Source organism: Vanacampus margaritifer, chromosome 7 (assembly GCF_051991255.1).
Source record: "Vanacampus margaritifer isolate UIUO_Vmar chromosome 7, RoL_Vmar_1.0, whole genome shotgun sequence".
Classification (NCBI taxonomy): Eukaryota; Metazoa; Chordata; class Actinopteri; order Syngnathiformes; family Syngnathidae; genus Vanacampus; species Vanacampus margaritifer.
The window spans coordinates 10629479-10654679 of NC_135438.1; the positions used below are offsets into that span (position 1 = coordinate 10629479).

The 25201-nt window shown below is 40.9% G+C and overlaps 1 protein-coding gene across 5 annotated transcripts in view; it reads left to right on the forward strand.

Moving 5' to 3' along the window:
- Window positions 1-25201, forward strand: part of rbfox2 (RNA binding fox-1 homolog 2) — a 43910-nt gene that overhangs the window by 14224 nt on the left and 4485 nt on the right. Inside the window, exons 3-12 of one of the 5 annotated variants that reach the window (XR_013294697.1) lie at window positions 13651-13857; window positions 15129-15299; window positions 15670-15723; window positions 15807-15899; window positions 20510-20597; window positions 21252-21308; window positions 21396-21549; window positions 21798-21843; window positions 22188-22224; window positions 24394-24488. Coding sequence is in view for 3 of the 5 variants with exons in the window: in XM_077569904.1 (XP_077426030.1) it covers window positions 3472-3504; window positions 13651-13857; window positions 15129-15299; window positions 15670-15723; window positions 15807-15899; window positions 20510-20597; window positions 21252-21308; window positions 21396-21549; window positions 21798-21843; window positions 24394-24488 (998 nt within the window). In the remaining 2 variants the exon portion in view is untranslated. Of the gene's footprint in view, window positions 1-3112; window positions 3505-13650; window positions 13858-15128; window positions 15300-15669; window positions 15724-15806; window positions 15900-20509; window positions 20598-21251; window positions 21309-21395; window positions 21550-21797; window positions 21844-22187; window positions 24489-25201 lie in introns of those variants that run through there. The other 4 variants (XM_077569904.1, XR_013294696.1, XM_077569902.1 and 1 more) reach the window with 4 other exon arrangements.

Consider the following 25201-nt stretch of genomic DNA (forward strand, 5'->3'; position numbering starts at 1 on the left):
AAACAAACGTATAAATGCGTCTTTGAGACACTTCAAACATTTAAAATAGAACATATTTATATGTTTTTGGGAGCAAATGGGCTAATATACCTACAGAGCAAATTTAATGCAAAAAAACCCCAAAAATGTAAAAATATTACATTTCAGAGCGGTAATTGGATTACCGTGAAACTGCGTTATTTTGCTCAGGATTATCATACTGTCAGAATCCATTACCGGCTCATGCCTACTCATGGTTTGTTTTAGCTTGCTGTTAACTCATTCAAGCCCCAAAATGTGTAAATACGTTTTTTAATACTTAGTCTTTCACTCCCAAAAACATATTTTTACCCTTTATTAATTTGTTGTTGTTTTTCATGCAAGAGCATACAGAATGCTTTGATGCAGCTTCTGACATGAAGAGGTGGCTTAAAGCAGTGGTAGTTATTACAAAAAAAACGGCCAGCAGGTGGCAGCAGAGTATAAGAGATCAGCCAGGGCCATGTTGCAACAATCTCTTTTTGACAGTGTTTTCAACAGGAATATGAATATCGATGAAACTTAGCTATATTATAATGCTAATTGCTGCAAAATAAAAACAGATACAAATATACTTTTTTTCCCCCTGATATAAAAAGAGACACTAATCTTTCTTTTGGTAGGTTCCATGTTTTTATAGCAGTAGAGTACAATATTCTGTGGGCCTTGCAAAATCTGTCAAAATCATGTAAAAAGCGAAGCAGGTTGCTTCGGTGAAAATGGCTGGGAGTGAATGAGCTAAAAAAAAAAAAATACTGTGGGATATTTCTCAACCTGTGCTGGTTTGCACTTGTTTGAAAGTGTGACCCCTATGTTAAGCCAACGTGTGAGGTTCCTTCGGCTGAGTGTAAATGTCCTCGCCATCGCAGGCGTCATGTAGAACATCCGCTTGTGAATTTGTGACCTCGCTGACCTGCTAAGCCCTAAAATTAATACTGAACAAGTCCTGTGACAATAAGCATGCGGAAGAAGAGGAGTGGAAGTACCGGAGTTTTGTTTTCACACAATCTGTTTGGAAGTACAGTACTAAATTATCGTCAATCATTTTTTGAAGGGTTGGTCTTTGGATGGAATTTCCCTGTTCAACTATGCAGAAAATTACTATTAAGTAGTTAATTGTTTTTATTACCGAGATATATTGAGATTATCACAGGCGATGCATTCCAGACCCATCTGGGATAGGGCAAAATCTGTTGACTACATAAAAACGTTTTTAATTGTTTTCCCTCCCTAATGCTTTATATGCATTAAACTTACTAAAACACACTTAAACCTATTAAAAAAACAACTTAATGCGTGTTCTCACTCGCTGTCATGAAATGGGAGTCTATTGTATAACATTGCAGAGGAAATGCAGACTCCCTACACAGTCCTCCAATCAAGATGCTAAACATGGTTGCTTTAAGCTGTTTATTACTCACAGTTGACGTTGACTGCGAAACTGACAAACAAAAGAATGAAACATTGTATAGCTAAACACCTACATTTTCAAACAAACTATATCATTTTGTCTTGCAAATCTCACTATCTTAATGCTAACGTAGGGAGGCTAACAACATTAGCATAAAAGCTAAGGTAATCATAAACCTTAAACAAAATGCATCACATACACGCATCTTTTTCATCCAATACTATTTTTGTGGATTTCACGATTTAAAAGAAAAGACCACGAACTAGTGAGTAGTACACTTAGTCTCTGCCTTAACGTCTTTAAAGGGATACTTGACTCATTGAGCCATTTTCAGCTATATTTTGTTCAGAATTAATTTGCTAACGTCATTCTTTTTCATGTACAATTAATACCTTTAAAAACAAAAAAAATTCCACTTGCTGTCGACTGAAGATGACATCACCTGTGCTGAGGAAGTAGGTAACGACCAATCATGACTCAGTTTGCGGACCAAACCCAAAAAGCAAGTGCGCCATGATTGGTCGTTGCCTACTTCCTCAGCACAGGTGATGTCATCTTCAGTCGACAGCAAGTGGATTTTTTTTGTTTTTAAAGGTATTAATTGTACATGAAAAATAATGAAGTTATCAAATTTGTTCTTGACAAAATATTAACTTTTTACTGCTGAAAATGGCTCAATGAGTCAAGTATCCCTTTAAAATAGGATTAGTCAACTATCAAGTTTACAAACACATTAAGTAATTAATTGGCTCAGTTGTCACCATATTTCCTTCTTTTTTTGTGTGTGCGCAAAACTTAGCAGTGATAAAGAATATTGTGATATGTATCAGCCTTGTAATAGGAAAATAAAACTTGGCATTTGAAGACATTAGATTAGACAACTAATCTTCAATATATTTTTTTATTGGTTTGTTTATTTAGCACAATTTAAGAACAAGGAGGGAATGAAGCCAAAAGAGGCGTGTACAGAATCCCACTCCACGCTCAAAGGGTCCTATCAAATAAAAAATATTTGTGGATGGACAGTAAAAACGGAAGAAAAAATAAGTTCATCAGAGAAGAGAAAAAACTATATTATAAGAGGTACACAAAGGCATAGTTGAGATTTACTAGCGATTGGAGGGAAAGGGAAATGTAAAATAGTTATGACAACTAGACTATGATAAGAATAAATGTAGTTTCAGTGACTTTTTTTTAAAGCAGTAATAATGTAAATGTAATGTAAATGTAATGATCGCAAGATATTTGACAAAAGGGCAAATGTATATTACATTTAAGCATAAACAAGCAGGAATATAAATAATTTAGCTCATGAAAGGAAAGTATGTAATATTTTATAAAGAGAAGTGTAGAAAAATCACGAGTACCGGACAGAGAAATTGCTCTAAGCAGCATTTTTTAATTGTTAAACTAAATACTTTTTTAGTTCACTGTTTTACCTGATAAGTTTTTGTTTGTGGCGAAAGAGGAGAGGGATCTCTCTCACACTGGTGCCATCAGTCCCAGTTAACTCGCCTATATGAAGAAGGAGAATGATGGCAGAGCAAGAAAAAGAAAGAGAGGTTAGTAGGACTGTGATGGAAAGCAGAGGGGAGGGGCAAGTTTGCAGGTGTGACAGAGTCGGGGGTGGGGCTGTTTTAGGGGTGGGTAGCTTGTCTCTTGGTGAGATAGGAGGCAGAAAAAGATGAGCAGGCAAGGGCACAGCAGCAAAACAGAAGGCTGCGTGTAGAGAGAAAAGAGGGCGCGAGTGGGAGAGGGAAAGACGAGAGAGAGAGAGAGAAAAGCGGGCGAGGGAAAGTGACAGGGACAGAGGCTGGAGGAAGAGGAGGAGGCAGTGAAGGAGGGGGAGGAGGGGGGGAGCTGTCAGGGCAGACCCAGCGAGCGGGGGCAGAGAGAGGGAGATTTTGAATCTGTGAGACAGACAAGAAGTGACTGAGCTGGTGAGGTGACACAGGCTCGGTCGAGGGAGAAGCCAGCGTGACGAGAGGAAAGGAGTGAGAGAGGAGGAGGCGAGACGACGGTGCGGTTTTGCTCACAATACGATGATGGGACTCTACTATCCTTCCGTGTTATCGGTGAGTGTTTATCCTCCGCGCTGCCCGTGCTTGTATGCGGATGCTTGACGACTCTCTCGCGAAGGTTCCGCGTGCGAGTACGCCACAGTCTGCGGGGCTGTCATCAAGCATGAAGTGCTGATTAATGACCGAAACGGATGAGGACTCCACTTGACCCTTTCACTCCAGCGCTCCGCGCGTTTTATTTGGATGCGAGCGTCCAAAGTTGCCATTTAAAAAAAAAACAACAAAAAAAAACGCTGGAGCGGCGATGGATGGTAACGCTGTTGTTGTGGCATCTGTTCTGCCGCCCAGAGCGAGAAGCGCACGCAATGTGAACATCAGAGCAGCTCCTGCCAGAAATTATTCTGCCATGTATTATGTATGCTCAGAGGAATCTATGCGATCGGTACAGTGCGGTCGGCTGGATGCTGCGGATCTCCTCGCCGATAAACTCCGCACATGGCTGCGGGGCTCTCAAAGCAATAAGGGGGGGGGGGGGGGGGGGGGGAGTAAAAGTGGTCTTTATTGCCCCTGCAGCTGTCTGTGTACATCACTCTTGCCTATGAGCAAACGAGACAGGTGTCCACAAAACAGTTGTTCTCCCCTCTTACACTCCTCTACCGGCTTCCGTAAATATGTGGCGTGCACTTCACGAAAAAAAAAAAAAAAAAAAGAGTTATAAGTGTTCATATCATTTAATTTGCGATGACTTCGAACTGGGCGTGTGTTTCCTAATTCACTTTCTCATTGCGTGTGTGCTCCTCTTTCAGCTCTACCTTGCTCTCTTTACTGTTTGACCTCTTTTCTCCCTCCTCCTGCTCTCCCCGGGGCCCTGGCAGCTGTTATCTCAATGTTTTCCTTTAAGAGCCCCTGGATGAGGGGGATGGGGCGCAATAGAGTAGAGAATAAGAGAGGCAGAATAGAAATTGATTATTTGGGAAAAGGTGACGGGGCTCCCCCGGCAAGGGAAGCCTTGCCGGATGATGAGGCTGACATTATGCAGGGATGACTTGCTCAGGATACAGTTGGCCAGAAGCTAGTTTGCTCCTTTTGAGAGGGCTCCTTTTATTTATTTATTTTTTGGAGTGTAATGCTGACTTTGCTGTTTTGTTTGTAATTTTCACCAGTGCAATCCAACAGAATGCATTTTTGTGCCTGACAAAGTTTAAGTAGGCTGCACTGCTGAAATATTTTCTCAAGCCCCACCTATGCCCTAAAGCAAGGGAGAGACTCCTTCCTACCTGCTGCAAACACACGCGCACATCAACACCCCCCTACACCCCCCCCCCACACACACACACACGCACACACACACACTTCCTCCACCTCCAAATCTTCTTATCGATTCTTTACAGGGTTAACAATAATGGTCTTTAAATGATCCCAATGAGCCGTGTTGCCGTGGCAACTGGGATGAGTCATTCATTCATTTTGCACAGATTGTTAGACGGTTCGAAGCGTGCGGGAGACCGTCGATCTCGCCGCTACGTTAGATAAACACCTTTGCTCTTTGCCTCGTTTTTTTTTTCAAGGAGAGGGAATTGGCTGCGGCTGCCACGGTGCAGCATAAACGCTTATGCCTCCTTTGCAGCGATTTGCCTTCTAATTGCTGCGAAAGCGCTCGCAGTGAGGCATCTGCGCTCCTTTGAAATGGATCGGGGTTGCCCTCGCTGACTTTGCCTGTCGCTCGTTTGTGTACCCACTCGTAGTAACGCGGGGCAACCTGCTACCACTCTATTGAAATAAGACTACGTATGTATTGAAAGAGGCTCGCAAAAATGACAGTTTGTTTGCTCACCTGCTTATGTTATTAATAAGGATTAAATGAAGACAAATAGTGTCTCTAGCCTTTTTGTTTTGTTGTGTTTACCGTTCATACGTCGCTGCAGTGGAGCCCGGCGGACCATTGATACAGGCTGCAACGGGGTGTGTACAGGCCTGCACGCATTTACAGTAGAAGAAAAGGGGAGTCTCCAGACTTCAACCCTTAAAAGGAAAGAAATCGTGGGCGGATAGGGAGGGGTTTGTTTGACGAGCAGACACGTTACCCTATAAGGAGACGGAGAAGCCCGTGTGTGGGCGGGACCAGGATGTGGCTGAAATGCTGTTGCTATGAGGCAAATGAGCTTGATTGACTTCGAATGGGGGCGGCACGTATGCGAGGGTCCCGTCTGGATTTTATGAAGCGTAAAGAAGCGAATCGGCGAGTGGGAGGAAAGGGAGAACAGTGGCATGAGGGGGGAGGAGGAGGAGGAGGAAGAGTGATGTAGGATGGGGGTGATGTGGGATAGAATAATTAAATAAGAGGGTGTCTCCTGGCTCATCGGTATGCTGCAGACACGTTGTAAACGGTTTTCCAGCTGTTTGCAGCCTCGGTAGAAACACTCTGGAGCCAAAGACCAAAACGGGAACTTAACCCTTTCTAAGGCACACGTTGACATGCTTGGAAATTCCATATTTCAACTTAAGATAATTACAGGCGTGTATTAAATAATTTTGGGGGGAAATGTTTTCGTAAATCACAGTTCTTTTTCTTTGATGTACTGTGTATTGCAACACCAAGTGGTACAGTTTAGCCCTCGGAAATAAGGAAAACCCTGATCCGGCTTTCAGTTTGACTGAGAGGTGGGTAGGCGGGATGGAAACCGCTAAGTCAGCTGTAATAAATAACTCAATACCATGCAGCCCATAAAAGCCAAATGAGGTGCAATTATACAATTAAGCAATTAAAATAAACGCAACATAGTCCTGTGCACTTACAGACACAAATAAACACATTTGAATCTTCTTTTGCTTGTAAATAATGCACTTTTTTAATGCACTTATTTAATCCCATCCTTTGTGACATGAGAGAAGTCAGGCAATTCTCTGTTGACGAATCATTGAACAGCAATGTTTACTTCCTGCAAGCATGCGAAAATGCACTGGAAGACCAACAATGGACAACTGAGAAAGTTGGATGGTTCAGATATCTCGTGCTCTTTACAATGGTACACAATAGAAAGCATGTTGAACTGAACTGAACGGAACCGAATAGTGCTGCTTGGTGGAACGAGGCCAAACGTCATTTTCTAGTTCCGAATGAGTATCAAACTTGTTAACTGGAAATGATTCTTCTGCAGCTTGATCAGGCAGAGGCCGATTGCCTTAATTTGTTTGAAAGTTAAGTTACTAAATAATACAGATAGACCGATCATTTCTTTACAGAACTGATACCGATTACCATTTTGTTGACGATTGACAAGAAAAAAAGCCGGATCAGTAAAATCATTGTATGTGTATATATATATATATATATATATATATTTTTTTAATTGCCGTCAATTATACGCTAATTTTTGCTGTTTGCGGGCCAGCCCTAAATAGTGGGGCACAACTGTAAATATATTTTCCCAAAAAATAACACAGATGCAAATGAAACACTGCAACAGTTTGCCCATATGAGTTCCGGGCGTGTTATATCTACCTATTTTGCATATACCTGTATATTGTTCACAGAATGCATTGTGTGGTACCGTTAATGAAGTTATAAGAACGTTAGTAATCCTTTTCATACGTGCAGTTGAATGTGTCTCTTATTCAGCACGTTTGTGTTTGATGTATGTTGGTCTATGTTTTTTTTTTTTTTTTTTTTTTACAAACTAACTTTAAATTGCAGGTAAAATAATGACACCCAGAGCAATTCCATGTATGAGTTGCATTGCTCATCTAAGGAGTGCTTGTGAAATTACGAATTTATATGCTTTGATCGTGGCCGGCTGATTAAGTGGTCCGACATTACTCATTTCATTATTATTTTTATTTTTTTACTTTACAAAATCATCTTGCGGGCCGGATTAAACCCATTTGTGGGCCTGCGGGCCGGATTAAACCCATTTGTGGGCCTGCGGGCTGTACGTTTGACACCACCATGGATGCCCACCACGAATGACTGAAACATTGACGGACACACATTTTGCTGGGCAATCGACGAATGACAGATTGACGTTTCGGCTTGAAATATTGATAGATTGATGATGATGGAAGCGTGTCCCGACTGTTGACGGTTGTCGAATGGCAGACACTCGGAATCCATTGACGCTCCCACCTCTGCCGATGACTATATTAGTAAACATTCAACAGTCAACTAGGTCGATCACCGATATTTGGAGCTGATATTCACTTTCACTAAATGGAAAAATATTGGCGTAAAACCAACAAACAAAAAAACTACAAACTATATACTTGTTATATGTTTGTTGAGAAACTTAAAATACATTTAACATCATCATGTCTTAAAAAGTTTAATAAAAACTTAAACAAGTACATAGCTCCCTTTTATTTTCTACGGTCAACAAAGTTTTCTAAAATTTCCAAGTATCGGAAATGTTAATTTTTTGCGTATCTTAGTTTTAATTCCAAACAAAAACAGAAAGTGCAGAGTTCCCTGGGTCAGCAGCATTTATTTTATAATTAATCAAAAATATAAATAAATATTTCCCTGAAGTTAAGATAACCGTTTAAAATTTGAGCCGTCAGATTTTCAAAAAAAGACTGACGCCGAAATTGTCTTCTAAAAGTATTACTTTGGAGAATGTGCCCACTGCCTAAATATGAGCCAGCTAGCTAGATCACATCTTCTATGAAGCTCATTTTGAATTTATGCTAATGGACCAACCAAGTAAGACCATGAAATGCCATTCTTAGTATGAAATGACCCGGTTCTACCCTATCTTATTCGGTCGCGCTCATCGTCCAATAGTGCAGCATTGGCTCGTGTGCGCGAGCGTATTTTATAACATGCCTTCCTCAGACACACTTGCTGCTGCTAACTGACCCGAAAGTAAGCCAGCTACAGCTACCGCTCTGAGTCGCTTGCTTTGCCAGATCAGGGCATACACTTACACAACCCTTAATGCCCTAACGCCAGGGGAGTGTACGCACACGCCGATATGCACCCAAGATGGACACAAACAAAGCATGCACAAATCTGAGTGCTGACACAGATGCCCACTCTAAAAAATGAATGCCCTCTCTCTCTCATCCTGACATCTATATAGTATGTCTTTATTCAGTGGATATGAGTCACAAAGGCCATTCACGGCCAGAAAAAGGCCCCGTAACTTGATGGGTCGGCTCGAGAGCATTTTTTTCAAGGGCTACTATTTTTATGGCTGGTGGGTTGACTTTGTGCTTCAGGTAATAGAAAAACCTGCTGAGATGCAGTTAAAATGCTTGTCATCTGAAAAGGCCGATTGAATATAAAAAAAAAAAACACCAGGCCTTCTTTGGCTTGTCTTCCCGCTTCTATTTTGGTTTTTCTAAAAGAACATCCAGAGGCTGGACTATTCCATTCTCCTCATCCCAATCCAAACTCCGTTGCTTTATGTTTGCGCAACATCTTTTCAAAGGGCCTTACCGTGCCATCAGATAACAATACACAGTGATGTGGCCAAGACATGAAAGCATGAAGTCCTGAAATTGCTGCGGCTGAGTTGCATCACAGGTTGTCCGAGTTTGAGTCATTGTTAGTCGAGTGAGTTGTGAGTCACCAGCACAGTCTCTCAGAGGGTGGTTTACCAACAAATTGGACAGTGTCTGCCAGTGTTTTGTACAATGTTCCCTGAACCAGTAGGTGTGGATGTGAATTGTTTGTGTCCAAAGTTTGCCAAGATTGAAACGGTACCAATCCTCTTTTTTAACGTAAATTCATTTCAAACGTGATTTGTATCCTTTGTGGACATTTTTACACGTACTGTAGATCTTGCCTTGGCCTCCAATTTGTTCGCATTTCAAGGCATCTCCCAGCCCACAAGATAGGAAAACTGCTCCATCTCTCAGTATTTATAATGATCATTTTAACACTTTTAACTGTCACACAGGTGTAAAAATGGTGCTATATATCTGACACGAAAACAACAAATCTGTCTAATTTTTACCGGGTTTATTATAGTTTTTATTTCTTTATTTCTTTTTTATTTTTATTTTTTTCAGGGTGACTGTTAGTTTTTCTTAGTTGTAGTTATTTAAAAAATGCTTAGTTTTAGTATTAGTTTTTTTTTTTTTTTTTTTCAAATGTGTATTACAGTACTTGTGTGCAAGACTTAATACATACCTTGGTAAAAAGTAACACACTTCTTATCTAGCTTTACGCTTCGGCTGAATTAAATGGAAAAGCAGGCAAGGCGAGCCATTAGAGCAACACAAAATAGTCCGCTAGTAAAGTCATCAGGGGGTGCTTTTCTATTGGCTGCTGCTAGATGACGTCACTTCCGTGCGACACACTTTCAAACCTTCTTAATCCGGTTAATATTGAAATAAATATACTTGAATCACATTTAAAATCAACCCCAAAGGCTATTAAATTAATTATCAAAGATGACAATTACGGACATTTTTGCTCTAATTCTACTTATATAGGTTCAGTTTTAGTTTTTTTTTTAAAGCATTTTTTGTTGTTGTTAACGAATATGTTTTTTTTATTTGACTTATTTTGTTAGTTTTAGTTAATTAAGATAACCTGGATTCTGACTTAGTGTTATAGATGTACAGCTGTCCTGTCATTTAAGATTTTTTTTTTTCCAGTTGTGAAGCATGTAAACAACTCTTCTTCACCAGTGCTGTCCTTGTAATCCGAATACTGCTCCATTTATATTAAAATGTTGGAACCAAAATTGCCGAGAAGGGGTTACGGAACACCCATGTTGACCCTAAACAAATGTAAACATTACAGTACCTACACGATATTTGATATACTCATACTTGTCTTTCATTGATGCCATAAACATGTTTCATCATACGACCCAAGACGGGTGATCAACTTTCCCTTTCTACTAAGACAGAAGCAGCTCTAGTTTCTCTGTTTGTATTTATCACCTAGGTTAGTTCTCACCGGGTGACCCACAATGATGCGCGTCGCCCGCTATTGTTTTCATCATCATGCAATATACAGTATGAGGTCATCCAGGTCATCATATTTGCATGTCATTTTGTTTCTCTAAGCTTACCTGCATATTACTGCCAGTAATGTGTCTTGAATATTTGATTTGAATCGTGGACTTTAGTGCGTAAAAAGTGAGTAAATCCTTATCCTGGCAAAATGTGCTCCATGATGAGATGAAATCTCAAGATGTCTGCAAAGCTGCAGGGTGGAAATTAGTGCACTCAGCTGCTCTCCGAACATGTGAATGAAGTTGGATACGCTGGTCCGTAATGTGGCGACTGCACTCATCTGGTGCTGCCGTACAGCTGGGAATCATTTCTGGCATTTCTGGGTAGGCACATGTGCGGCAGAGTTTGTAACTAACCCAGTGGGAGTATTTATTATTGTAATAGATTACTATGTAGACTGCTGAATAATACACAAGCAAAGTCTTAGCAGATTGCACCGCATGAAATGTTTTGTAAACATTTCAAGCCGTCTGCTAGCGTAAGTGACTTTTTGCTGCTGTTTGGTGCGAAAAGAGGCTCATGTTCCACATTGTAAATGATGCCGCAGTGGTTTCACGCAGCGTCGCCATGACGACCACCCACACCGAGGTAATAGAAGTGCAGTGGAAAACCGATGTCCTAGTGCCAAAAGCGAGACAAGAAGATAGGATATGTAATAGAAACATGATGAGTGAAAGTCGTCCTCCGTGACGGCCGTATGTCCGAGGCCCGTTGGTTGACGCTGAAATAAAGGCCTGTGACACAGGTGTGTCACCAAGAAAGGTCAAAAGCTGCCAGACAGATGGCACACACACAAACACGCGTACATACACGCCCTCCCACACACTTATAACACTCCCAAAGGGACAGAGATCTATTGTGCTACTCAGATGGGCATCACTGCATCCTGCCACACACACACACAACACACAACACACAAGTCAGTGTAGCCCACCAGATGTCAGGTAAGCACGGCGCATTTTTGGAGGTGATGTTTGCTGTGAAAGGCATGTGAATATCAATTCGCTAAATAATTGTTATGTGACCTAACCTCTGTGCCGCGCTCATTAGGGCTACTTTTTATTATAGTATAATTTCATTATAGCGCTGAATGGGAAGGATAATTAGATGTAGGAGGGCCGCATGGCGGTACAAGGAGATGAAGGAGAGGTTGTGGCGAGGGGAGTGTTTCATTAGTGAACAGCAAATACAGTGCAACCTCAAAAGTTGAATGCTCCGGATGTCAATGTGAATTTTGGGGAAAGTCGCACAAACCTTCAAAGTTCCCCTGCTGTCGTCGTTAGCGCCAGTTTCCTATCTGCATTCACCGAACCCTTCTTTATTGAAAAAATAAATAAAGATTTTTTTCAAATTCAAGATATAGTTATTGGGTTTGCTGGTGAACAAAATGAACAGGGAGAGTAGCCTTTTCTTCAAATCTGTCTCTCTTCACCTCAAATTCACAAAGTGTTGTGTTTTTGGTATTCCCTATATCAGATTAAGGAAGTGTTCCTTTAGTTCTGCTAGCTAGCTAGTTGTGCTGGATGAGAATTGTTTAACTTGGCATTGCAAATGACTCAGGACACTGAATCCCATCACTCAACTCAACTGATACACTGAAAACAGCAGAGGACTCAGAATTGAACCCTGTGGAACACCATTCTTATAGCGCATATTCTTCTGAACACGATCTTTTTTCCTTTTTTTTGCTTGACATAGTATGAGGGGATTAAAATGTTTTTTAAAAAATCACATGATTTACCATTACAACAGCCACAAATTGACTATTGATTGCTCCAAATTCCCTGCGTGATAACCTGCAGCCAATGATGGCCAAGCGGTATGTATCATCACAAATCATTTGAGTTGACTCACCAAACTTCTGGGGTTCGAACAAACCCAGGTTAGGAACCACAACAAGTGTTTTTTTGTTGATTTGACTTTTTACAATTGTTTACAAATTAAAATGATTAAAGGGGAAGTCAACCTTCTTGACGATGTGTTATATGTGACCTCACTAGTCTAAATATTACATTTGTGGAATATAAATTATGAAGCAAAATCCAGTTGTTTTTATCCATGTCAGGGAGCGGCCATTTTGCCACTTGCTGTCGACTGACGATGAATTCACAGTTGCTCAGGGTTCAGGCAACGACCAATCACAGCTCACCTGTTTCCTGAAGTTGCGCTGTGATTGGGTGTTACCTGAGACCTGAGCAACTGTGATGCCATTTTCACTCGACAGGAAGTGGCAAAATGGCCGCCTTCTGATAATTGATCAAAACTGCTGGATTTTGCTGCTTAACTCATTATCCACTAACACAATATTAACCAGAATACCGTAATACATGTACCGTTTGATTGCTTGTAGATTTTAATATTACTGTGGCTAACTTCTTACTTGTCCATTAAGAATGTTTATGTTACTTAAAGGCCAACCTAAATATAGGTTTGATGATGGCGACAGTTTGACCATAGAACTTGAAATTCCATTGCATTTCACATTAAATCCTATTCGGATTTTTTTCTAAATCCAAATTAACTAGAGAACCTGAAATGAACTTGGTAAATGTCCCTATCAGGTGCCTTTGGCGTTCTCATCAGAATAACATCTTGTAAATGTAGTAGTGGTTAAAAATAGACCCAAAGTCACACTTTCTCTTTACCAAGTCACACTTTCTCTTTACCAATGCACACACACCTTCTGTACCCCTCCCCCAGTCTCTGTCCATCGCCTGTGACCATTTAGGGTAACCATCTCACAGCCGCCAGCTCAGTGTGTGTGTTCGTTATAGCCTGCCTTTTGTGCCGGCTTTTTTTTTTCTCTTTCTCTCTCTCTCTCTCTCTCTCTCCTACGCGCACTGTAACTTCCACAAGTATATTCCGGACCACTAACGGGCACTTGGGCAGGCTTCCATGCTAACAGTTGGCGGCTTTGCGTGAGGTGTGTGGGTGTTCGCGTGTCAAAGGTGGTTTGTATGTAGAGACGTTGGCGAGTGCGTGTGCTGGCATGGCACACACGATTGTACAACACTGAACATGGGGGCACGTGACCCTCAATAATAGATGTGTGCGGTGAATATTTGATTGGTGGGGGGTGGAGACGCGTTTCCACGCACACATATGGGGCAGATGCAAATATTTATATCCAACTGCGATTGATGGAAAAGCGCCATCCATGCGATGAGGTGAAGGGCCAGGTAGAAGATGCAGTGGAATGTTGCCAACTGAGCTTCTCACCCTTCCTTCCAACAGGGTTCCCAGGATAGTACTTCTGGTCAGGAGGGGCTCGTGCCTCCACCTTTCGCAGCTTTCCCTCCTCCTCCTCCGCCTCCTCCCCAGAACGGCCTTGCCCTGGATTACGGTGGCAGCCTGTATGCGGCGGGCGCGGTGCAGGGCCCAGTGGAAGCCGGCGGAGCAGTGAACACAGTCGTCAATGTTGTCAACAGCCTCAGTGGCCAAGTGAGTGTCGGCCTCCCTCTTCTTCACCGCATCCCATGACATGTTAAAACGCTGCGGGGGTTTTCTGTCTTCTCAAATTAGGGGGGGGGGGAGGACATGCTTGATTTAATCATGCAATGCAGAATTCACGTTGTTGCCATTAGCCCAATATAGGGCAATAAACCATATTTGTAGCTAACAATAGCCTAAATGGATGGCTCATTATGAGGCAAGTATAATGCAAGAAATTGATATATATTTTTGCTTTCAATATAAGAAAAAAAATGTTCAGCAGTGACAAATTCACATATTTACAGTTTTTTTTTCTTAATTTATTTTCTTTCTTCTTCTTTTTTTAAATTCAAACACCCACTAAAAAAATCAGTGCAGTTATAATGTGTCAAGTATTCACAGATTTTTGCTAACCCCGGCTCAGTCACATTTCCTATGAGTCTACTCTACACGTTAAAAAAAATGTCTTATGTACAATATTTTTAAGTAAAGCCAATTTTCAAATTACCCTTAAAATTGTTGGGTTCAATGTAACTCAAATTGAGTGAATTAGTAAATTAGTTAATTTTTATGCACAATTAGCTAAAATGTCTCAAGAGTAATGAAGCATGTTTTGTATTTAAAATAAATATACAGTTGATGTAATTCTTTATGTTGTGTGTTTAGTTTTACAGTTAACTCCAACTGTGTTGTCATTAATAAACATCTTAAAGGAAAATTGGGGACAACAGAATAACCAGAATAACACGCTAACCAGAATAAGACACTAACTAATTAAATAACACGCTAGTTGATAATGCTACGCAGGCAAAATGGTGCATTCGGGGTACTTGCACAGTGTCGCAAACTTCGGTTTTCTTCGATAGCGTTTTCAGGGGAAAATAATCAGCCATTTGGCCCAATTATAATCGACGGCCGATTAGTCGGCCGAGCCCTATAGTCCAAAAGTTCAATCAGAATACTAAATACTAATTGTTGATGGCTAGCAGCCTTAATGTAGCATGTTACAGTTGTGCTAAACTCTTAGAACATGATAGATGAGGTTTTCCAAAGAAAACAACTAACCTGGATCAATACAGGAGCTGATATTAATCTTATTGTGTTTATCAGACATGTTGTTACCAGCTGATCTATATTTCCCTAATTGGCATCATTAAGTATGTCACTTTTGGCTTTCAGTCGCATTAATTCCTCACATAAGGTGGCTGAAACAATACATAGGTAAATGATGACGTTTATTTAGTTTGTGTGTTCTTCCCTTCCTCGTCCCTGCGGCCCAGCAGTCAGATGGCTCCTCTCAGATTGATGGCCAGTCAGGCTCAGGAGGAGGAGGTAGCGGCGGCGGGGGGAGCATCGGAGATGATTCAGACGGCAAGGGGTCACCCAAACGCCTCCACGTGTCCAACATTCCCTTCCGCTTCCGAGACCCTGACCTGCGGCAGATGTTTGGGGTATGCATACTGAATTATTCACCGTTTTTCGGCTCCCCCTTTCCAACGTGAATCATCACATGACAAATCACTTTGGCCCATCTGTGTTTCCATACCTCATTTTCGTAACTGTTCATTTGTGTCGCTTGGAATTAGCATGCCCTGTCGTCTGTGTGCCGTTTAAACATGTAAACAAGGGGTGTCTTTTGTCAAGTCCGTCCATGTGTATGAACGTGTGGCGCACACATGTGGAAAACATATTGGGAGGAATGACTCCATCTGGCTCACTGCCAGCTCCTCCCCACCCTTGAACAGCGCTGACACCTTGTGGTGAGATGCGGTACTTGACACTTCTATTATGCTCATGTTGTCGTCTCTTCTTTTGTTGCAGCAATATGGCAAAATTCTTGATGTCGAGATCATTTTCAACGAGAGAGGATCTAAGGTAGGACAGCAGGAGGAACAAGGTGCATTTTCAAATATAAACAAAACCCAGATTCAGAACCCGCCTCCCCTCCACCCTCGCAGGGCTTCGGTTTTGTAACATTCGAGACGAGTGCAGATGCAGAGAGGGCCCGAGAGAAGCTTCATGGTACCCTTGTGGAAGGACGTAAGATTGAGGTAACTCGACCCCTCCACTCCGCCCCCTCGTATTACATTTAAAGATGGCCATTTTTCTCCTTTTTGTTCTCCCTTCATGTCCAATGAGAATGATGCATTTGGCGTTTTCCGGCTGGCTGTCACGTGTCCAATTCTAACCCGTCTGCCTTCACTCTAGCATGGTGCATCCGTGCACACGCCGGCGTCCGCGTGGACGGCTCTACTCGTTGATGTTGACTCTTGTTCTTGTTGTTTCTTCAAAGCTGTGTGGTTTGCAAAGCATGCTGGGTGGCGTGGCAGCACGACAGGCATGGCCGGGGGGAGACGCGGTGGCTGATAATATCCGCTTCTCTCACAAGCATGGAGGACTTTTGTTTTCTATTCCCCCCCCCCCCCCCTGCACAGTTTTCCATCATCACTCCATCCTCGATCATGATGAGTGGCTATTATTGTGTTCTGGTTGAGTGCAGGGGCCAGTCATTAGCCTTTAGGGAAAATAGTGCTTGCCGGTGTTAGGAATTTCGTGAATGCTGCATGGATGGGGTTATGACGTCAGATGATGTTTATTACCAAAATTTTAAGAGATGTATGCATGGCGAGGCCTTTAAGGGGCCACTGTTTGGGAATGAGACGTCCGAAAGGTGTGTGGTGTCATTGATGATGCTTCCAAAGATTGTTTACATGTAGTGTTGCATCCCTAAAAAAAAAAACTAAAAAAAAACACACACACATTGTGGCTTTATTTTTAATTTGCTTTTGCTAGCATGAGCGCAGATTTTTGTGGCAAGTAGTAGGGCTGGACAATTAATTGAAATTTAATCGTGATTTCAATTTTTTCTCTCTCCATCTTTAAAACTATATAATGAAAGAAAAACAATTCATGTTCAGAATGGCGCAGTACAAGTTTCCAATGTTGTGAAAGTACCCTGAATGCACCATTTTGCTAGCGTAGAAGCGTGTGGTGTGTAACTACACCCATCGTATGTTTAAATACAAAACACGATTCGTTTTTTAAAACATTGCTCGAGCTAATGCTAATTCAAGTCAAATGTAGATCCCATTGAACACGATTCGTTTTTTAAAACATTGCTCGAGCTAATGCTAATTCAAGTCAAATGTAGATCCCATTGAACACGATTCGTTTTTTAAAACATTGCTCGAGCTAATGCTAATTCAAGTCAAATGTAGATCCCATTGACATGCGAATGGTAATTAGCATTGACGTCGGGAGTGATATTCCTTTAAATAAGAATATTCACACACAAACTCTGTGGAAACACACAGATAAGATAACATTACTCAAAGGCACAAATGTATCTGTGAAAAACAATTAAATCGCAAATTTCTTGTATCTCGTTGCTCCATTCATAAATGGCACTACACTGCCCCGAAAAGGACAAAACGCGCAGAAACAGCCGGTATTTAAAAAAAAAAAATTATTGTTATTATTTATTTTTTATTCCTATCATTTTTATTATATTCTTATTCTACTTTCTTACTATTTCTTTATCATTCTCCTTTCAAATTATGTTCAAAGTTGATTTTTCAAGGAATTTTCCTTTCCTAAAGAAATTGTTTGTTTGTTTTTTGGTCATACCAACATACATTTCCAATGACATGGCACGAAATATGATCTCCGAGGTCCAAGTTAGCTCAGTAAGGTCCTAGACAAGTGGAAATAACACAAGATAAAATAAATATGATAAACAGACAAAAGTAATGCTTAACTCACTGCCATTGACGGCTATAGATGTCAAAAATTAATTTGAACAATTTCTATAAGTTTACCATTTTTTTCCCACTTTTGTAAACACGAGTATGGAAACCTAGAAAAAAGATTATTGGACATTTACAACAGATATAAAATTTGTGATTAATCGTGAGTTAACTATTGAAGTCATGCGATTAATTACAATGAAAAATATTAATCGCTTGATTTTTAATAATCTTTTCTTTAAAAAGAAAAGAAAAAAGAGATCATAAAAACACAATGTCTGGGTGGGGAAAAAATGTTAATCTAATATAAATAGTTACAATTAATTTTTGCCGTTTATAGGCACAAATGGCAGTGAATGAGTTAAGAATGGAAATGCCAAGAGTCACAAGGTCATTTTGTAATTGACAACAAGAATAGAATGTTCAGAGATGAATGAACATGAGGCTACAGTACTTTTTAGTAGTTGACTAAATACTAAGTTTTGAAAGCAATGAATAATCGTTTCATTAATTCAAAATAATGGTGATTAAAAAAATTCCCGTAATTGTCCATCCCTAGCAAGTAGTGTTGAAGCTGAATTACACCCTGCTTTTGCCATTTGCTTTGTGGCATTTTCTTGTTTTTCTTGCAAGTGAAGCTCCTCTGCATGGTTGTGATTGTGAATGCGCAGCACTATTTTCTGTCCGTGCGTGGGTGGAGAATGATTAAGTGGAAGGCTCGTTATCATCCCCTCTCTTCTCCTGTCCATCAGCTTTCTCCACTCTTCTTCACCGTGCCAGTCAGTTTGTCTGTCACTTTGTCCGTGTCTCCCCACAATGCACCTCCCCCACATACCTCTGTATTTTCTTCTGTCCTGTCATACAATCCAAATCACACTGGAGAGCAGAACTAAGTTTTATTTGAAAATTTCCTCTCGTTTTCCTCCCCCGGCTAGCGTTCAGTTAATTAGTTTCCATGTGTTTACCCTTTCTTTGAATTAATGTGCGTGTCGTGGTTTTAGAGCGGCTGGATTGGCTTGGTCTATGTAGGCGACTGTTTACATGTGACGTCACTTCCTCTTTATAGGTGATTCATTATTATCGTTGTGTTCTATCAATTTTATGTTTTCCTTTTTTTGTTTGGCTCATCATTTCTTTCTTACACATATTTTCTCTATTTCCCTGATGATTTTTGTATGTTGTTGTTGTCAGTCTCCACGGTAACTGCTCGCGTGTCCTCACGCCGTTCCCCCGGCAACGGTAAGTTGTGTACATGGCATCATCTTTTGAATGAAACCCCTCTCCCCTCACCCCATCCGCCCTAATTGGAACAAAATAAAAAAAAATGCACCCAAATGACAGCCACGGGGCGATTGATTGCGAGGTCCTGATTGGCTAATTCTGTGATTGTTTGGGGAGGTGGAGAATGAACCGATTTGGAGGTTAGCAATTGAACGCATGGCATAATGAAGGCCACCTGTGTAACTGAATGTACTGCATCTATCTGCAAGTGCAACAATTATGACCTGCAGCACTTCTTATGCATTCATTCCAATCACCTCTCTAACTGCATTGAACTCCAGAGCTGTGTATCCTGCATGGTTTTCTCTCTCTCTCTCTCTCTCTCTCTCGCTCTCTATTTCGACATCTGTATGACATCATATAGTTCTATGTCGTTTCTTTGCCATGTTTCAGCCAGTAGTTGCATTTTGGTCTTTTTAGTGGGACAGCATGCTGAAGCATGAGTGCTACTGTATGTTAGCTGTAGCGGCGAGGATGGTGTGGCTGCATTCCACGTAGCAGCCGATCATCACTTTGTGCCCATCCGCTCTCTACTCTGCAGACAGTTGTAGAGGGACGACACAGGAAAGTGTGGGTGCGAGCAGTTCAAATTGAGTCCACATCCAAGTAAAGAGACGCGAATTAGCAGTTTTCTCGATTGCCTTTTTGATCAGTTTGGTTCTGATGGTGTGCGTTGGTTGTGTGCGTTGAAGTCTTTGAGATCTGCTGTGGGATGCCTGGCAGTGTTTCACAACCAACGGTTTGATTGATCTTTTGATTTTATTTCTTTATTATTTATGTTTTGATTCAGGAATGACATTTGCATCCCCCACCTTTTTTCTTTCTTCTTTCCCTTCTTTCTTTCTCAAATGTCTCCTCATTCTCCATGTGATCTGTCTTCCATAAAAGTACTGTATGTGTGTGTGTGTTCATGAGAAGGTTTGCATTTTGCACATTGGGATGCTCGTTTCACTCTTCTCTCCACATCATATGTGTTCTATGTATTTTCATGTGGACTGGCTCCTCCACCTGCATCCCTCTATCTTTCTATCCTCTCTCTGTCTCCCCCCCTTCCTGTTTTTTTCTGTACGATGTGATCGGGAGGGCTGCCGACTTTTCCTTTTTTTTTTTTTTGGATTGCTCTGTTGCTGCCTCGATGCTTGCTGATTGGCTCGTTGTGTTCACCTCTGCTGATGTAAGATGCTCTTGATTGGCTGTGTGTAATTTTTGTATTTAAATTTTTTTTTTCTTTTGCATTGTGTTCAACTGATGACTCTGCTGCTTAATTCACCTTCTTTTCCCCTCCTTTTTTCAAAGGTATAGCCATGCAATAATCTTGGATTTCCTTTTTGAAAGCCCTTTTTTTTTCTCTCTGAAGTATTTGTTGTGTGTCTTTTGGTTGCATTGTTTGTGTGCAAACTGCCTGACTACTCAACGGGATCCTTGTTTTCAATGTCTCTCCTTCAAAAGAAACGCATGCATCAAATACCATTGCTGCTCATCAACAGAATTAACCAAGTCAAGAGACAATTATGAAGGGATAATGACATTTCACCTTATTCAAGTCAAGTTAACCTGACATATTTTTTTTTTTTAGTATAGGTTTTCTCAACATGTTAATATTGATTGAACAATGTGTTTTCTCCTCTTTTTAGGTCAACAACGCCACAGCCAGAGTGATGACCAACAAGAAGATGACAACCCCGTACGCCAATGGAGAGGGTCTTGCAGCTCTACCATATGGTATTGCTTTTTACTAGTGTCTGGACTTGTACCTCAAATCCGTGATTGCTGCTTGTTTACCATTTAAATACAGAATCCCAAATTTGAATGCATAAAAACACGTTACAGAAAAATCCACTTCATCATAATGGGAAATGGAAAATGAAGGACATATTAAAGATTATACCTTGCAGTGGCAGTCTGGTAACTGGATATATTTAGAAATATGATTTTATATTGTGTTAGTATTTTGTTGTATATATGCCATACAATGACAAAGAAGGCTTTCTATTTAATCTAGTTGTACACCACTGCAAAAAAAAACTATTTTTTTTCTGTTTTCCCCGTTTTTCAGATTTTTTTTATGACAGAAAAAAATATTCAAGTAAAACAGAAACAAATATTCAGAAAAACAGAAAATAAAAAATATACACAAAAAACAAAGCTCTCCCCAAAAATATTCAGAAAAACAGAAAATTAAAAAAAATACACCAAAAAAAAAGCCTCCCAAAAAAATTGTCAGAAAAACAGGAGATTTTTAAGTTAATGCAATAAGATTCCATATAATGCTGATGTATATTGAGCGCTCCCCTTCTATTGTGTGTTTCCATATACAAACAATAGTCTGTTCAGTGCTTTTGTTAAAATTGACTTATTTATATTATTTGCCTCCAGCTGGCTGGAAGTTAAGTCCTGTGATGGGAGCCATGTACAGTCCTGAGCTCTACACTGGTACGATTCCCAGATTTCCAAAATCTTTCACGTTTGACTTTTGTTGTTCTTCTAACTTCTAGCGTCCGCGTTTTGTTTTTCAACCAGTGCCAGGGTTTCCCTACCCAGCGGCGGCGGCGGCGGCAGCTGCCTCCACAGCCGCGGCGACCTTCCGCGGCGCTCATCTGCGGGGTCGTGCACGACCTGTCTACAGTGCAGTCAGGGCGGCGGTGCCACAACCTGCCATCCCCACCTACCCTGGGTGAAAACCTCATTGCTAAAGTGTTAAAAGCATGTTGTGACAAAAAAAAAAAACGTTTTTCTCGCATGTTGCACGGTGTGTAATAATCTCACTTTTCTTTCTCTTCTCTCTTTCACAACCTGTTTGGAACCAATTTCTTCTTCCCTACATTGGCCACATGGTGGCACATCACACCACCCTTTTTACCCCCACCCCCACCACCACTGCTATTTTTTTCCCCCTTTCTTTGCTCTCTTTCTCTCTCTCAGCGTGATGGCCTATCAGGATGGTTTTTACAGTGCCGCTGATCTTTATGTAAGTATAAGTGTCGCTCCGCCCGCTGCCTCACCCTTTCCTCCCTATGTTTCGACCCCTCTTGCCTATAGGTTTTCAAGTGTGACAATGGCACAGACCAAACCCACTAAGACGTGTACTCTTGAGTGTTTTCAGCATCACCCCCAATGCTCAGTCCATACATATCATTATTACATGATAACAATTTGCACATAATGTACAGATGCGTGCACATTCATGAGTGTTCTCCTGTAGGGTTTGCCTCTATGCTTTTGTGTGTTGTGTACCATTACAACTATGAGTGCGTAATGGTGCGTGCGAGTGCGTGAACAGGTTGACAAGAGCTGTTTCTGTTCTCTCTGTAGACTAGTGTTTCAGGACATTAGTGGCAGATTGCCTCAGGTAGGGTTGACCCTCTCCATGCGAGAGCCAGTGTGCATCCTCCTCGTCTCCAATGACTGCGTGCTGCTAGACATTTTTTGACCATCTGAGATTGAGATGCCTTCTCTGTCCTCTTCTACTAACTCACTGAATTCTGACAAGGGTGGAGTTGCGGAAGGGGGAGAAAATGTTTTGCAACAGGGAGGAGATGGATATGAAATTCATGATTATAAAAATATTGTAGCTAAAATGAAAGCTATTGATGGGTTATTTTGTTTACTAGTGGGAGTGTTTTGCACTTGTAATTGATAAAAAAAAAAAAAGGATATCCACTTTTATTTTATTTTTTAATTTTTTTTATAGCTTGAATGAAAAAAAAAAGTGACAATTGCTGTTTGTATTAATGTCAAAATTAAACTCATCATGGAAGATCTGCTAAGTGCCTTGTAGCTAGTAAAAAAAAATAATTTAAGGTTTCTGATTTTCAAAGGGGAAGTCAACCCAGGAATAAAAATCTTGACAACAATATATCCTATGCAGCCCCACTAGTCTAAATACAGTATTTTGGTTAATATTGCATTAGTGGAATGTGAGTTTTTATCCGTATCAGAAAGTGGCCACTTGCTGTCAACTGAAGATGACGTCAATGTTGCTCAGGTCTCAGGTAAAAACCAATCACATCGCAGTTTCAGAAAACCGGTGAGCTGTGATTGGTCGTAGCCCTGAGCAACTGTGATGTCATCTTCAGTCGACAGCAAGTGGCAAAATGGCTGCCCCCCTCCTGAGATGGATAAAAACGTCTGGATTTTGCTTCATAATGCATATTCCACAAATGTAATATTAATCAGAATGTTATGTTTGGACTAGTTGGGTCACATATAACATATTATTGTCAAGAAATGCTTAAGGTTGACTTCCACTTTAACATAGTGTAATGTAGTACATGAGTAAGTACAGCGCTTCCTCACTTTTCGCGGGTGATACGTTCCACAACTGCCCACGATGAATTTCTGCGGAGTCGAAGTTGTTAAAAAAAAAAAATATATATATATATATATATATATATATATACAATATACAATACTTAAATTGAATTTTGAGACAAGGCAAATAGTATATGTTGAAATTGCGTCAATTGTGAAAATGGCACATTATGTGCATGATTTTATAGCAAGCCAAGATGCACACACGCGAAAACAAAAATCCACTCGTGAAGACAAGGTAGGGAAAGAAGTGAGTGAAATGATGACAATTTGAGGTGCTCTGCAATTAGTTTGTTGATAAGCCGATTCAGACCCCTTCCAGGAATCTCCCTGTGTGTTTCACTCTGTGGCATGCTAACTCAAATCAGTGTCGGCATGCACACGTATTGTACTGATAAGGCTGACCCGCCCCAACCCTTAAAACCTCCTCCCCTCACTCTTTATATTTCTTTTGGAAATTTCTCAAATCTACCGTCCTTATTTCTGTTAACCTCTCCTTCACCTCCTTCCTATTCCACATTCTCTCCCGCCCCCTCCTTTCCCTCACCTCCGCGGGTCCAGTCTTCCCCAATACCCTTGCGACGCAAACGTGTGTGCTGCTCCTGAATGCGGGGACTTGGTCGTGACTGATCTTTTAGGCTAGAATGCAGCAGTCTGTGTTGATGGAGGGATGTTTGGTCTCATAAACTGTGTTCATATCAGAGTTTGGGGGAGAAGCATGCTGTGTCTGTGATTTGGTCACTTGGCCACCTGAGGTTGTTTTAATGTATGTGTGTGTGTGTGAGCGAGAAATGCACCTGTAGTGTTTTTGTGTCCATAGTGTATAAAATGACTGCTTTCCATCTGTTTGCTTTTCTTTGTTTGTTTTTGGTAGGGTCACATATTAAAACTATTCTCCCTCCATGCCCAACTTAATGAGGGGAAAAAGGGCACATTATGCACAATTTGTGGATTTTCTTGTGTGGGTTAGTCATGGAGGGAGAGAGCCACACAGAGCCTGAGCTACATCCTTGTGAATGCTGCACCAGATTAGTCTTTTGCTGACTGTCTGCTCGTTAATCTTTCTTCTTTCCCTCACACTGTAACCCCGTAGTTGGCTGGTGGCTTCTTACTGTGAGCGCAATGGCCAGCAACATTTTAACAAATCTCTTATTCTATCACACACCCGACCCTCGTCTTCCTCCTCTCTCTCATTGCCTCGTCACAGGGAGGCTACGCTGCGTACCGTTACGCCCAGCCGACAGCCGTAGCCACGCCCGCAGCTGCGGCGGCGGCGGCGGCGGCAGCAGCTTACAGTGACAGGTGAGTAGGCGGACCTCCCAACTTGCATGCTAATTTACTTGTTGCATTTAAAAATAAAAATAAAAGTTGGATTAAAAAAATAACCCAATGTGGGTCAAAAAGGGACCCACCCACCTTTTTGAGTAATTTAATTGAATATGTTAAGTGATTTAACACAAAAATTTACGTCATAATGAATAATCCACAGAACAACCCAAAAAATTGGTTATTTTTGTACAAAATCCACAAAATTGCATTGTCTGGGTTATTCATTTGACTCTTTTTCTTTTGTTTAAATGTATTCATTTAAACAAAAGAAAAAAAGAGTCAAATAAATAACCCAAAAAGTTGGGCAGGTCTACCCATATTGGGTTATTTTTGACTCAACTTACTCTAAAAACAGTTCAACAATCAAAAACAACTGAAATTGGATCAAAAAGGGAATGGCCCAACGTTTTTCGGTATTTATTTAACCCAAAACGTTGGGTCAAATGAGTAAACCATAAAACAACAACTTTTTGAGTTGCTTTGTGATTTATTCATTTGACCCAACCTTTTGGGTTATTTTTGACCCAACTGTTTTTAGAGTGTGGGATTTTAATACAGCCCTAGAGGGGGAGGGGGCTACATCATACTGACTTTGTTTTTCATTTGGGTCCGTTTTGTCACACTCCACTGCTCGCATCAGACAACAAATATGCAAAGTGACAGCCCACCGAATGGATCCCTTTTGA